The sequence below is a fragment of the Ornithorhynchus anatinus genome, chromosome X1, assembly GCF_004115215.2.
Source record: "Ornithorhynchus anatinus isolate Pmale09 chromosome X1, mOrnAna1.pri.v4, whole genome shotgun sequence".
NCBI classification, from domain to species: Eukaryota; Metazoa; Chordata; class Mammalia; order Monotremata; family Ornithorhynchidae; genus Ornithorhynchus; species Ornithorhynchus anatinus.
This window is the reverse complement of record NC_041749.1, coordinates 106630980-106645476: the sequence shown is the minus strand read 5'-3', so window position 1 is coordinate 106645476 and position 14497 is coordinate 106630980. Positions and strand designations below refer to the sequence as shown.

The 14497-nt window shown below is 61.8% G+C and overlaps 1 protein-coding gene across 2 annotated transcripts in view; it reads left to right on the top strand.

The window, feature by feature from the left end:
* Positions 1-14497, top strand: part of SBNO2 (strawberry notch homolog 2) — a 132224-nt gene that overhangs the window by 34620 nt on the left and 83107 nt on the right. For both annotated transcript variants that reach the window (XM_029050649.2, XM_029050650.2), the window contains exons 3-4: positions 3823-3908; positions 9506-9620. In XM_029050649.2, coding sequence (XP_028906482.1) covers positions 3823-3908; positions 9506-9620 — 201 coding nt within the window. The remainder of the gene's footprint in view (positions 1-3822; positions 3909-9505; positions 9621-14497) is intronic.

Sequence of the window (14497 nt, the reverse complement as noted above, 5' to 3'; positions counted from 1 at the left end):
CTTTCCGCTTTCCTGTGCGGACGAGGGGACGGTTCTAAGTGTGCGTCACACATCCCAGACTGCGCCCTGCCTCCCTGCCAGCCGTCTCGCAGTGGGGGCCGCCGGGCACGGGGAGGAGGACTGGGCCAGAGCACGTGGCTGGCGTGGCGCAGACCAGCCCCCGCCACTGCAGCGCTACCCTATATCGTTCACGCCCCAGCGCTTAGCACAGTGCCCCGCACGCAGTAAGCGCTCAGTAAATACGGCTGACGGACCGGCTGGCCGCGGAAACAGTTGGAACACGGGTCCGGCCGGGAGCCGGGGTCCACCTTTGCCTCCCAGTCTTAAACTAACGTCCTAGGCAACGTAGACAGGGCCATTGTGGTCTCCTGCTGGGGAAGAGAGAGAGTAATGTCATACAGCACCCTTGTTGTCTGAGCAGTGCAGTCCGCCCCCGGGTAGCGAGGGGCCAGGGAAGGGGCCCCACGGTAGCACAGGGGGCTAGAGGTGCTCCGTCGATGACCCTCGCGTCCGTGAAACCGTCGGCGTCTTCGAACCGAAGGACGGCGTTCTAAGCCCTTTCCTGGCTGTAGAGCATCGGGTCATTTATTAACGATCCCCACGGAAAACTCCCCTGTAGCAAAACACCCCCAGATCGATTCCCTTCCGTTGCATCAAAGTGTAGCCTGCAATTGCCTTTGAAACCAAGTCCGTGGCTTTGTTATTATTTAATCGTATTATTATTACGATACCCGTTAAGTGCGTACTGTGAGTCAGGCACTGGTTTAAGCCCTGGAGGAGATACAAATTAATCAGATCCGATGCAGTTCCTGTCCCACAGGGGGGCTCAAGTCTAAGTAGGAGGGAGAACAGGCATTGAATTCCTGTTTTCCGGATGAGGAAACCGAGAGTCAGAGAAGTGACCCGGCCCAAGGACACCCGAAAGACGTGTGGGGGAGCCAAAAGTGAAACCCAGGTCCTTTGACTTCCAGGCCCGGACTCTTTCTACTAGGCCCCGCTGCTCAAAGATACCGTTGATTGATTCTGTAGAGTGTGGCCGTTTTTAGCGGGCCACCCCTACCCTGAGGGGATGATCCTTTGTCCTTCAGGGCCGCCCCCCCCCCCCCCCCCCCCCCCCCCCGCCCCCGAACACAGGCTGGGCTCCAAGGGGACCTGATTATTGTCACAGGATGTCTTGGGTCCCAGCAGCTGAAACAACTCTGTGGGTAAGGATGTTGACCGGTTGGTGGTCGAAGGCTCTGTGGAAACCAGCAGCACCGACTTCTCTTTCACTGAAGATCCGACCAGTGAAAGAACGGGGCCGGTGCCCCGGAGGGCTAACCGTGAAGCTCCTCTTACTGCAGAAGAGCTGCTTTCTTACGGTCTTGCCGTAAGGTCCCGGTGGTTCACCGGTGGGTGCTTAGCAAATTCCGATGACTGATGAGAGGACCTCAGGGCCAGCCGGCAGTGGGGTATCGGGGTCAGCTTCGGGTGCCGAGGCCTGCCGGCTGCTCGGGGAACCCACGGAGGAAGTCAGAGACACGATCCTTGCCCTCAGGGAGCCGGCGATCTAATAGAGGTAACAGGAGACCCTGTGGATGAAGAGGTCTGAGTCACAGACCCAAGGGAGTGAATGAATGAAAATCCATGAGTGCCGAGGTGGCTGATGGGCAGGTGGGGTCGGGGGGGGGGGGGGGGGGGTCGATCGGAGACGACCCGGAGGAGGAGGTGACTTTTTTCGTGGGGGGAGGGGGACGGTGGCGGGGAGGGCACAGAGGAGGGTGACCTTCAGGGGTTAATGTTCGTGTTCAGACCCCCGGTTTGGGGGCCTGGATCTTAATCAAGGCCTCCTCCCTGAAGATCTCAGATTTGCAGGAGAGCCTGTCTGACTGCCAGCTCAGTCATCCGTCCGCCCGTCCGTCCGCCCACCTGTCCGTCACGTGGAAGTTCAGGGGAAGCGTGAAAGAAGCCATTTTCCAGAACTCCTAGGATGTTAACAGGGAAAGGGGGGAAATTGACTTTTCACTGCTCGTTTACCTTCGCTTCCTCTGACTCGGCTGAGCCCCAGCAAAGCCTTCGGTGATCGATGACCGATGGGATCTTGCACACACATGCTCAGTGGTGGATCTCAGCAGGCAGCACAGCGGCCTTCCTAAGGGACCGGAGTGACTCGCCCTTGACCCCTTTCCCGGGTTCCTCCGGGGCTAAGCCCTGGCTGAAGTCTCTGTCCCTCTTCTTGTCTCTGTCTCTCCCTCTCTCCCTCCCTCTCCCCCGCCCCCACCGCCCCCAGGCTTCATCCTGGCTCCTGGTCCTGTTCCATCACAGCTCAAGGCCCTTCCAGAAAAGGCTAGCTCGCCCGAGGACTGCAGGGAGGCTGCCGGTGCAGCTGGATGAAGCCACTTGCGGGGACGGTGGGGGGGAAAAGTCAGTTTGGAACCTTCACTCTCACTCCCAAATGTCACTTTTGACTCCGCTTGATTGGGTCACCACCAGAGGAGAAAAAGGAACTCGTTCGATCTGGCATCCGGAGCGATTGTGACATACTCCCGGGATTGGACAGTTTTCCCGGAAAACCGATGCAGCCCTGCATCCAGGTTTCCAAAGGGAGGCGCGTCCAGCCGGGGCCGGGCCCGGATGTGCCGTTCCTGGATTGGCGCCGGGGGGAAGCGGGCCGTGGTTGCCCTCCTGGGCGCCCCGTCCTCATGGTTACGCGGGGCTCTTCTCCCAGGCCTACCTTCCTCTTTAGTGGTAGCTCGTGGCGACCCGCTGGTCCATGGATTGAGCCAGACTCCTCTTGAACCCGCTGGTGTTTTCAGCCTGGACGAATACCCGTGAGAACCAGTACTCATTATTTGTCCCCCGCCCCCGGCAGGGTGAAGAAGTGGCTCTTTCTGTTCCTTTGGAACCCGCCACCCTCCAGCTTCAGCGAGTGTCCCCTCACCTTGGTAGGGTGGGATCTGGGGAACGACGATCCCACGATCGCCCCGACCCTCTTTGGGATCCTTTTCGTACCCTCAAGTCCTGCCCTCCTTCTCGGCCTGCGCTTTTCCAGGCTGAAGAGTCTCGGCGCTCCCTTGCACGGAAGCTCCTCAGCTCCCGGAAGCGTCTCCGTTCCCCTCGGCGCGGGGTGTCGCGGCGCCTCGCGGCGCCCGCAGTGTCTATCGCGTGGGCCTTCCTAACGGAGGGCGGAGACCCAGCTTCCCTTCCCGGCGACTTCAGGCGGCCGGCTCCCTGTTGAAGCGGAACTGGACCGTGCTCCTGTAAAGACGGCTCTGCTCTGGGAATTGGCTTACCCACGGAGGAAGGCCGAACCAAGAGGTCTTGAAAAATGGAACCGGACGGAAGACTGAGGCTCCGCAGGTCCCAAGCCCGGCGTCCCCCGAGGAGCAGCTGGAGAGAAGTGGTTGGATACGGGGGCCGGAGGTGGAAGGGGTTTAGGTTGGCCGTGAGAGATGCCTCCCTGATCGGAAAGGTGTGCCTGGATCCCGGCCTGGGCGGCACAGGACGGGTAGTCGTCGTCGTGGTGGCGACAGCGGAGGCGGTGTGGTCTTTCCCAGAGATGCCTGAGGAAAGATGCGCTCACCCGTCCGAAATGATCTGGGAGAAGCTCGGCCTGGAGGCAGGAGGCTGGACTGGATGATCTGGGGAGGGAGGTGCCTTTTGCTCCATCTCTGATGGTTCGGTTCTCCCCCCCCCCGCCGCCCCCCCCCCGCCCCCCGCATCCCCCAGGGCCCCGACACTTCCCCCAAGGTAGCCGATCCCCCAGCCCGCCGTGATGAATCAGATCGGGAGTTTCCACTCCTTCCTTCTGGCATAATTTTCTTGGTGTTGCTGTGTTTTCAGAACTCGATGCCGAATTGTCCCTGGTGGAATTCCTATCCCTATCCGGCGGCCACTTACCTGAATTCATCTTTCCCAAGGGAAAACCAGTAAGTGCTCTTCTGCTCGCCTCTTTCGGCCCTCCCAGAATCCCGCTGCTGCCTCTATTTTACGCCCCCCTCCCGCCCTCTCTGCCCTGGGGGAGAGGGGGAGCCCGCAGATGGGCAAACTGGGGTGATTGCAGCCCAGGGAGCCGGCTCCCTCCCGGTAAGCGGGAGACCCACTTGAAGTGGAAGCAGAACCAGGTCCGCCCCCGGAACCAGACGCTCCGGGGCCCGGTGCCGGAACGACTCTGTCAGCGTGCGGGTCCGCTCCAGACACACCCTCTTCCTCTTTCGCCCCCGGGGACCGCCGGTGGCTTCGGGTCCCGAAACCCCTCCTTCCCCCGCCCCCCGCTTCCTTCTCCCCCATCCGGGGATGGGCCCGCCGACGGGGACCCCGTCTCACTACTCAGTTTTGACCACCGCGAATGAAGGTGGCCAGCGGAGGCGGGGCGGCGCACACACAGAGGATGCTCTGTTCCCCCAGTCCCCTGGTTTTTTGAAAAAAGGCCTTGTTTTGAGCAAGGCGTGCGGATCGCCGGAACAGAACTGGCCGAAGAGGCGGTCAGAGCCGGTCGGCGCTGGATGCGGCTCTTCCTGGGCGGACCTTGGGACCGGCCGTTGGCCCCGCTGGGCGGTTCAAGGTGGCCGGCCAGTGAACGGGCCCCTTCTCTCTCTGTGCAGGTTTACCCAGCGAGTTCCATCTGGTTTCATTCACAGGATTCTCAGTCAGGCCTTGCGTTCAAACGGGGGAGGGTGGAAGGGGGCGGAGGCATGCGGGGGGCGGGGGAGCGGGTCTGGGCTAGAGCCTGTCTTTTAAAGTTAGTCATGGGTTCAGGATTTACCGGAAAATCCCCATCAGATATTGCAGGCTCTCGCTGCTGCTCTCCATCTTTCCTTAGGTCGTGACCCGTGAGCCGTGACAGCTCCGGTATTTAACCACCACTGAATTTCCTGGCATTAAGGCATGCGCTAAAGTTAGGAGATTTTGAGAGGAGACAGGGGCAGAGAAGCTTGAATTTCTTGCCGCGAACCACAAGGGAGGGAGCGCCACGGGCTCTCCTAGGTGTTCGGTTTAAACGCGGGCTCGTGCTGCCCGTGTTTCAGTAGCCCACGGTCCACCGATCCACTGGACTGTGGCTCGCGAGCCACCGATCGGTGACCGGAAGAAGCTTCTGGTGAGAGACCTTTTAGGGTGGGGAGTGGGGATGGCTCAGGCAGATTCCGCCTCCTGCGCACGTTCGATGGGAGGAGGGATTTGGGAGGAGGAGCGGTGTGCGCATAATTTTGGAGAAAGATTCCTGTAAATTGCTCTTTCTGATCAGGATTCTGCTGCCCCTGGGGACCTGTGAAAGAGTTTCTGCTTCACTCTATTGAACCACAGGTTTAGATGGGATTTATTGATTTATTTTGGTGGGGTCTGTTTTTCCTCTCTTTTAACCCTTTGCTCTCTTTCTAACCAAATAGTTTCTCCCTCTAGTCAGCGCCCCTCCTCAAGTTTCTCCAGGAAGAAGCCATTCCACGTCCATCCAGTCTGGGTCTCTTCCACTGGTGTCTGTCCGTCCGCCCTCCCTCCCTCCCTCCCTCCCTCCCTCCCTCCCTCCCGAGGTCTCCCGAGCATCCATCCGTCCATCCGTCCGTCGTCATCCCAAGGAACGTCGGGGGAGGACGGGTTCGAATCGCCTTCTGGGCTCTCGTCCCACAAGGCTGGTTTGACGGGGGGCCGGATTTAGACTCAGTCCAACTTCATGGCTGAGAGCTTTGTCTTCCAGTTCTCGTTGAAGTCCTTAACAAGGAGCGCACAGTGAAGTCGGAGGATGTTTTCTGTGCCGCGGTCTTCCCGCCCCCGCCCAAATCAGGCAACTACAGCCGGTCCTCTCAGGGATTGCCGCAACCGGCGGGCAGGGGCTGGATCCGGAGCCAGGCCGACGGAACCCCCCGAGGGAAGCTAGTCTCCCACAGCTGGATCGCCTCCGCCCAAGTCACTCTGTTCCGAACTCTCAGGAGCCTCCCCTCTCTCTCACCCCTGCTCACGGGCCCCCACCTTACCCACTCCCGGTCGACTTGCGGAAGTAGCCTTGGAAAGGGCCCTCAGAGGTCATCGCGCCCGGCCTCCCCGCCTCCGGGCCGAACTGTTCTCCGACCCGGCCCGGGGGACCGTGGGGGCTCTGAGTGTCCAGGCCTATCAGTTGTACCCCCCCCCCCCCCCCCCCCCCCCCCCGGAGCAAGGGGAGGGCTTGGGAGCCAGCCTGATCGACAGCGCCCACGTGCCCTCCGGCCTCGTCCCGGCCGGGGAGGCTTTAAGTAGAGCTGATGCTGGGGCAGGGCCTGCTGTCTTCGGGAGGGAGGAGGCCGGTGTGCGGTGGGTTGGGGGCTGGGCATCCACCCCACCGCGCTGGGGTGCTGCGGGAGCTTTGGAAGAACGCAGCCCCGTGTGAGCCCGGGGTCCCGGCCCACCTGATGACCCCTCTTGGCCTCATTTGCCCTCCCAAACAAACCCCGACTTCTCTGCCTGGAGGAGACCACTAACCACGTTGGCTGTGGCAGCTGTTAGATTTCACTTCAGTGAGTGTTTGTTTCATTGAAATGATCCCCAGATACGTCTCCAGTGTGCTTGGAGTATTCTCCCCCCGCGTAAATACGCTGTGAACCGCAAGCTGCTGTCATTTCCAGTGAGATGCCGTGCGCACTCCAGTCCGTTCTCCCTCTGCTCTGCTCTCCCGTCCGGGTTGGTGGAGGTTCGGTCCCAAGGCCGCCACTTTTCCGCTGGGTTCTTTGTGCTCCCCGATCTGCCCGGTCGGGGACTGTCTGCGGCCCACCAGGCCCCTCCCCCGGCCCTCCGAGTCAGGGCGCGCCGTCTCGGAGCTCCTAGGGGTCAGGCGCTATCGCCGGGGCTCGCCAGGCTGGGCCGACCGTTCCTCCGAGGGAGGAAAAGCAGCGGGTTCCTGACGGCCCTGGGTCCCTCCGCCCTTCGTAAGATCAGGGGCGAGTGCCGTCGATCCTTGGGTCCGGCCCACGGTCCGTCCGGCCCAGGATTCCGCCACTGGCACGGCAGCCGGCGGAGCGGGTTCGTTCCGCCCGTCCCTCCCCCCCGGGCTTCCCGGTGGCGCCCCGGGAGCCAGAGCCCAGTCGGCCCTAGGTACGACGGCAGGAGCTCTGCTTGCTCGGCCCAGCCTGGGAAGGTCCCGGAGGTTTCTTTTGCAGGGAGCCTCTTCTTTTGTTCCAGCTCAACCTTCTCCCTTTGGGCATCCAGTTTAAAAAGAAGCGGCACGGCCTAGTGGATAGAGCACAGGTCTGGGAGTCAGAAGGGCCTGGGTTCTAATTCTGGCTGCGCCACTGGTCTGCTGTGTGACCCCGGGCCTGCCATTTCACTTGTTGGGCCTGGGTTACCTCATCTGTGAAATGGGGAGTAAGACTGTGAGCCCCTTATGGGGCGTGGACTGTGTCCGACCTGGTTTGCCTCTATTCGCCCCAGTGCTTAGTACGGTGCCCGACGCGTAGTAAGCGCTTGACAGATACCACGGTTATTATTACTAAAATGCCGAAAGGGTTGCCTTGGGGAGATGGCTCTAGCTCCCTGCCCAACCGGCCCCTCCACCCCTCTCAGCCTTCTGCCATTTGGTTCAGTTGGATGACCGGGTGGGAGATTGACAGGCAGCCCTGGTGCTAGATGGGTCAGCTCCTTCTGCCTCCCCCGACCCCTTAAGGAAAGCCAGTCTGCGTGCTGTGGCTCTGTGGTCCCTCCGCGGAGAGCAGCAACACACGCATCCCCCGCCTCCCCAGAACGTTGATTTCCCTTTGACCTGGATGGCCCAGTTCGGCTCTCCAGAGGGCGGAAAGGCGAGCGTTTAGCGAGACGAATCAGTGAGAGCCTGGAAGGAGGTGGGCTTGATAGGTTCTTATTTAACGGTGGCACGCGGGGTCGCTCTGGGGGCCCCGGCTGCTTTCTGGCCTGTCCCGGCCTTGCAACGAGATCGACACTACGGGGCAGTTGCCCTCTGCCTGTATTTCGCCTGAGATCTGTGAGTGGGAAAGGTCCATGTAACGGCACGTGGCGGTGCTGCAAATGGGAGAGGGTCCGATTGGCCATCCCAGCTCAGTTCTTTAGTTAGCTCGTTTGGTTTGGGAGCTCCTTTCCTCAAAGCTCGAGGCCCGGTCCCGGGAACCGTCAGGCATCCGGCTGTCTGGGGGCGGTTGGACAGTCATTCTCAGTTTGAATGCTTGGGTGCCTTCTCTAAGTTCTTTCACTTTTGCTTCTGAAACCTGAAGCCGAACATCTGTCCGGGAGGAAGCTCCCTGGGCCGGGCGGCTGACTCTTCAGCCGCCCGGCGGCCGGGCCGGGGGAAGGGGCGGCCTAATGGACCCGGATGACTGGTTTGTTTGGGCCCAAGCCGGGGACCGGGCCGGCCCGGCCTTCCCTTTAGGAGGTAGAGCTCTGCCCGGGCTAGAAACGAGAAGCCCGGCCTGCACCACGCTGGTCCCTGCGGGGTGAGCTGGGGAAGGAGGGAGGGGAGGGAGGGAAGGAGAGAGGGAAGGAGAGCGGATGGGCACCCACCCTTCCGCCGTGCTGGGGGTGGCTGAACACTGAGCGGATGGCACGCGGGCGAGAGAGGCCGCTGCCGATGGCAGGCCCGCTCCTTCCTTCCTGGAATCCAGCCCCAACGCTCTCGGGTGGGAATTCCTAGGCACCCGGTGGCTCCTAGCTTGCCACCTAATTGTTATTTTTTATAATCATTATTATTATTGTTATGTTAAGCGCTAACTGTCTCTCAAGCACTGTGCTAAGTGCTGGGGTAGGTGCTAGTTAAATCAGGTTGGGCACAGTCCCTGTCCCACATGGGGCTCACAGTCTAAGTAGGAAGGAGTAGGACCGGAGGCCCCATTTTGCAGATGAAGAAACTGAGATCCAGAAGAGTGAAGTGACTTGCCCAAGGTCACACAGCAAGCAGTTGGCCGAGCCGGGATTAAAACCCGGGTCCTCTGACTCCCCGGCCCGGGCTCTTTCCACTGGGCCACGCTGCACGGAGCCCTACTCGTACAAACTCCAGCTTTTCCCCTGTCGCGCGGGGCCGAGCGTTGGGCTCCTCCTTCCTGCTCACCCGTCAGGGTTTCGGGACCTCGGATGACGACGACGTGACGTGTGTCCCCGGCTGCCAGCGATCCTCCCCCTCCGTCAGCTAAGAGTTTGGGGCTCCCACCCCCAGGGCTTCCCAATAAGCAGGCTTTCAGACGGGGCCCCGAGATGTTCCGGCCTGCGGTTGCGCACTTCCTTTGCACGTTCGGTGGGGCGGGGGGAGCTCTCCTGAGTGACTCAAGTGGCCACGAGGGGACGTGGGGTGCTCCGCCAGGGGGCGGGGACAGAGCCACCCTAAGCGTTGTGTTTGGAGCCATCGGGAGCGCACCCGGAATCGGGGGAGGTGGGCTTTGAAGGAGAACGGGGAGCCCTGCGTGAGCCGAGGGGCGGCACCCGGAGCCACCGAGGTGGCGCTTGGCGATCGAGTCGAGGAGCAGGGTCTCCAGCTGGGCCGCCAGCCCGCCCCTGCCAACGCCACAGGCCAGGCCTCGGCCCGGCCGCTGAAACCGTCCTTCGTCTCCTCTCTTCCCAGGCAGTATTTGAGCACCCCGTTCACCTATGCAAATTCCATCAGCCGACAGTGTCAAGACCCCAGCTGTGGACCCGTGGGCTCCTCCAGCTTACCCTCCAATGACGAATTTGCTCAGGTAGGCTCGCTGCTCTCCTCCAGTCTCCCGTCCGTTGCGTCTTCAGGGGTGCGCGAACGCCGCCGGCCCAGAGAATGCCGGGGGCGGGCTTCCGGAGCGGGGGCAGATCAGGCCGAGACGTCGCCTCCCAAGCGTGGGGTTCGGTTCAGTCGAGATCTCTGGAAGGAGAAGCGAGCCGCCTCTGGGAGCGGAGAACGCGTGCCGGGGCTGCGCCTGTGGCGAGGGTGGGATACGAGCTCTGAGAAGCACCGGGAGCCTTGGTCGCGGGGTTGGCGTCGGAGATGGAGGCGGGCGGGATCCGGCTTAGGGCCGCCCCCTTTCCCTCCCTCCCCGAGCGAGTTGACGGCAGGTGACTTCAGTTCCGCGGAAACGCTTCCGGAAGCTTCTCGTGCGAAGGTCGATTTTCAAGGTTGAGGCGATAAGTCTTCCCCGGCGACCTAGCCTGTCTAACTCCGGTCTTGCCCTAAGCTGGTTAATCTTTTCCCGTCGGCTGGGAGTTTATGCGTGATAGCTGGCTGGGGGGCCTGGCCTGCAGAGTTGCCGTCGGTGCCCCCGTCGAACCCCCCCCCCCGAGAGCGCAGCCAGCTGGGAGGAGCCCCTGGGGACGGCCTAAGCGGGACGGGAGGAACGGTCCAGCGCCCTGCCGAGGGAAAGCTCCTGGAGGGGCGGCCGGGCCGCCGGCGCTGGTCGCTGAGGTCTCCCGCCACGGCTTGTGGTGTACGTGGCCGTCGGGGCCCTGTTTGCTCCCTGATCCTGGAAGATGCCGATCGGAGCCCAGCACCCCCCTCCTCCGAGAGGTCCGGGGTTTTGCTCCCTCCTCCTGGCTCGTCTCCCACTGCACCCCAACTGGCACTCTCTGCTCCTCCCGGACAAGCCTCGGCATCCCTCACGCTCGACTCTCCCGCCTCTCCCTCGCCTTCGAAGCCTCCTTAACCATCGCCTCTCCTCCCCCTCGGCGACCTCCCCCGATCGCCGCCCCCGGCTGTCTCTCCCTCCCAGTCCGCCTCGGCACTCCGGTGTGCGTTCGCTCATTCATTCGTTCGGTCTTATTTGCTGAGTGCTTGCTGAGTGCAGAGCGCTGTCCTGAGCGCTCGGAAGATGCGGTTCGGCCACAAATAGAGCCAGTCCTTACCCAACAACGGGCTCCCAGTCTAGAAGGGGGGAGACAGACAATGAAACAGAATTAAACAAGTAGACGGGCATCTTATTCGTTCATAGTGCCAGGTGGGCCTAGTTTTGCTCTACCCTGTTTTAACACGGGCGCGTGGCTCCCATTTCTGTTTACTGTCACCCCCCCACCCCCCCCCCCCCCCCCCCCGGAGACGATGAGCTCCGTACCCGGTACGGTGTTTCACACCCAGTCAGCGCCCACTAAACACCTTTGATTGTGGGTGGTGATGACTCTTCTGGCACTCAGGCCAGCACTCCCTCACAGTCAGCACCCGGTAAAGCCCACCGATTGACTGGTTGAGGGTGGCAAGCACTTTTTTGGGTCCCCCCGGGTGCTCATAAAAAAAGTGTCGTGCATATGCTAGGTGGGCCTCTCCGGGACCCTGCACACCGTAGCTACCCGCCACTGTGCCCTGTGCGATATAGGCACCCAGCGCCACCCCCCTGCAGCCAGTAGGCACCTGGGACACCCCGGGGGTGCGGGTATAGTACTTCAAAGCTGCCCAGAGGTCCCAGACGGGCAGCGTGGGCAATTTCGGATGAGGGGGTCCAGGAGACTCGGTCCTGGCTCTGCCCCGATCACCTGGGTAACCTCGGACAAATCACTTCACCTCTCCGGGCCTCTGTTTCCTCATCGGTGGAAGGGGGAGAACGACGCCTGCCTCTCCCAACCTCGTGGGGTGAGGGTGAGGTGAGACTGATGTGATGAAAGTGCTCTGGGAAGAGGAGAAGGCGCTACGTAAATAGCGCGATGTATTATTAAGACCCTGCTCCTTCCTCTGTCAGCCTTTTCCCAAATGGGACCCTTCGCGGGGTTACTGGGGACCGAGCTAGCTGTGATTTATTTACTGATGTTACTGTCCACCTCCCCCTCTAGACTAAGCTCGTTGCAGGCAGGGAACGTCTGTTATGGTGCTATATCGTACTCTCCCAAGCGCAGTAAACGCTCAGTAAGCACTCAAATACTAATGATTGACTGAGCGACTTCCTGCTCTCCGGGCTCACCAGATGGCTGGGACGCCTCCTGCGCCCCGGGCCGATTTTTCAGGTGAGCTGCCTGCGATCCCCCCTCTCGAATAGCCTCCGGCCTGAGAGATGGCACACGAGCTCCCGGAGGGAGCGCGGGGACCGGGGAGCCCAGAAGTCGCCGGCCAGCATCCTCGCCCTGGTCCCGGCCGCGGGTTTGGCGGAGGGCTTTCGAGATCTGTGCGCCCCGCCCCTTACGAGAAGCCGCGCTCCTCCTCCTGGTCATTATCACCTAGGTGTTGGGTTCAGGGCGCAGGGAAACGGAGCTAGGGTGTCCGCTGCTTTCCTCTGGGGGTGTGGTGAAAAGCATCTTGGGCACCATGGGTATATTGCCAGCTACACCCTCCTCCCCTATTCCCCGGGCCCAGCCGGCCTGACCTCGCCACCGGACACCAGTGCCTGGGAGCCCGGGCAAACAACCCTCTGGATTAGAGCCGTTGCCACTCGGAAGGCAAAAGGATTTTTTCTACACGTCCCGTGAATTGAAACGCTACTGACTGGCGAGGCATATGAGAGCTTTCTGCTCGGATGCCGTCAATTAGGCCAGAGATGAAGTGGTCCTGTGATTCGAGAGGTTTGGGGGATTTTTTTTAAGGGCCTTTTGAGGCTGAGCGAATTGAACGTGTAGGGCTAACCGCGACTCCCCCGTAAGGCGGGGGAGCCCTGGAGATGAACGGGCTGAATCGGCGTGCGGATTCCCACCGGAGCAGGTCCCAAGAGCTCTGGGGCGGCGCCATCTGCGCCATCATCGCGGGTGCATCGGGCCCAGGAGGAGTCGGAGAGCGGCTCCGGCCCCTGCCTGTCCTCCGTGAGGTGGCGGAGTCCCTCCACCCCCTCGCCCCTCCGTCTCCAGCCAAACGGCCGCCACCCTGAGCCGTGCGCTCGTCGAGTCCCGGCTACACTGCCGCATCGACCGCCTCGCTGGTCTCTCTGCCTCCGGCCTTTCCCCTCTCTGCTCCGTGCACGATGATCCGCTGCTCAAACGGTCTCTCTGAAACGTCGCTCTGCCTACGTCTCTCCTCTCCTCAGAAACCTCCGGTGGTACCCGTTCTTCTCCGTGTCATAGAGGAGCCCCCTCCCCAATGGCTCGAAGTCACTCCGGCAGCCCACTCCCCCACGCTTACCCACTCTCGTCTCTCATCCGCCACAACCCAGCTCGTGCCGTCCGTACCTCCCGAGCTCCTCTTCCCCGCCGCCAACCCCCTGGTTCACGCCCTTCCTCCCCCTTGGGGTGCCCCCTCCCCTTCAAATCTTCCTGTCCCAGTTTCCCCCATATTCAAGGCCCTTCTGAAACCTCACCCCCTCCGGGAAATTTTCCCCGACGTATCTTCTCCCCAGGCAGCACCCTACCGACCGTCACCGTAGCACTTGGGCATCCACAGCCCCCCTTGGCACTTCTGTCCGCTGTGATTCGCATGCTCCGCGCTTTAAGGCCTCCTACCTCCTAACCGTAAACTGTAACTGTCTCCCTACCGTTAGATTGTAAGCCTGCACGGGTGGGGATCAGGTCTCCCGCGTCTTTTGCGCTTCTCCCAAGTCCGCAGTCTGGTGCTCTGCGTGCCGTAGGCGTTCGGACGCCGGCGATCGACTGGTTCATTGGTCGTCCCGGCTCGGACGTGCCGACAACCCCGAGCAAGGTTGGTGTGAGGCTCCTTGGCTGTGGCTCGCCCCCAAAGAGTAGAGATCCGCGTGGCCGTGCCGTCGGCCGATGGCTTCGATTTGGAGGTTCGGACGGGTAGGGAGGTGCTCGGAGCCGACCCCTGTCCCTGGATCTGCTCTAGAAGAAGCCTCGTGAGCCGAGAGAAGCCGGAGGAGGAGAGGGCCAGGCCGTTTCCTTCAAAAACCCATCCTGCTCTGCCCTGACGTTTTGTGGGGCGCACTCCCGGTTGCCCACCCAGAGGGTTGCGGGGTCGGTGGTAGCCGGGGTGGCCGGTCGCAGGCGACGGGCCGAAAGGGGCCGCGGCTCGGCCGCCTTCCTCGGGCCGGGTTGGAGAGAGGAGCGGGTGCTGGGGGGAATGCCTGACTCGGAGAGACCCTGCTGCTGGGGTTTGGGAAAACAAACTAGCCGGCTCCCTTTCTGACCACGCCTGGGGTTCTTAGCACTGAGCCCTGAGCCAAAGGGAATCAAATCTGGGACTCTGAGGCGTCAGCTGATTGGCTGTGGAGGTCATGATGTCCCCTCCCCACCCCCGTCTCCCCCTCTTCCTCTCCCCCCGAACGGCCACGGCACCGTACAGCCTGATACGGAAGCGACCAGGAGAATTCCCGCTTGCTACTGGATAAGCTGGACCAGTAGCGTGCTCTGATGGGGTGACTCCCATCCCTGGAGAGAGGGAGAGGGCGTTTTCTATCTTGCCCCGTCCCCCCAACCCATCTGGGTCCGTCTACCTCGGCTCCACGTCTTCAGACTGTTGTTATATCCTCAGACCAGCTTCCCAGTCACCGAGGAACCAGTGGACTGCCCGACCTAAATTTCCTCCCCTTCCGACTTCCCTTCCGTGAGCACTTCCTTGGGTCTTCGACAGCCGCCTCTCCTTCTCTTGTAGAACACCTTCTCCGATTTTATAGAAGTGGAAAACGGGGCTTCTGCTGTCCCGCGACAGCCCCGTAGGGCTTTTGTGTCAATTCCGGCCTCTGGGGGGGGGGGGGGGGGGGGGGGGGGGACGGGGGACGGACCGACC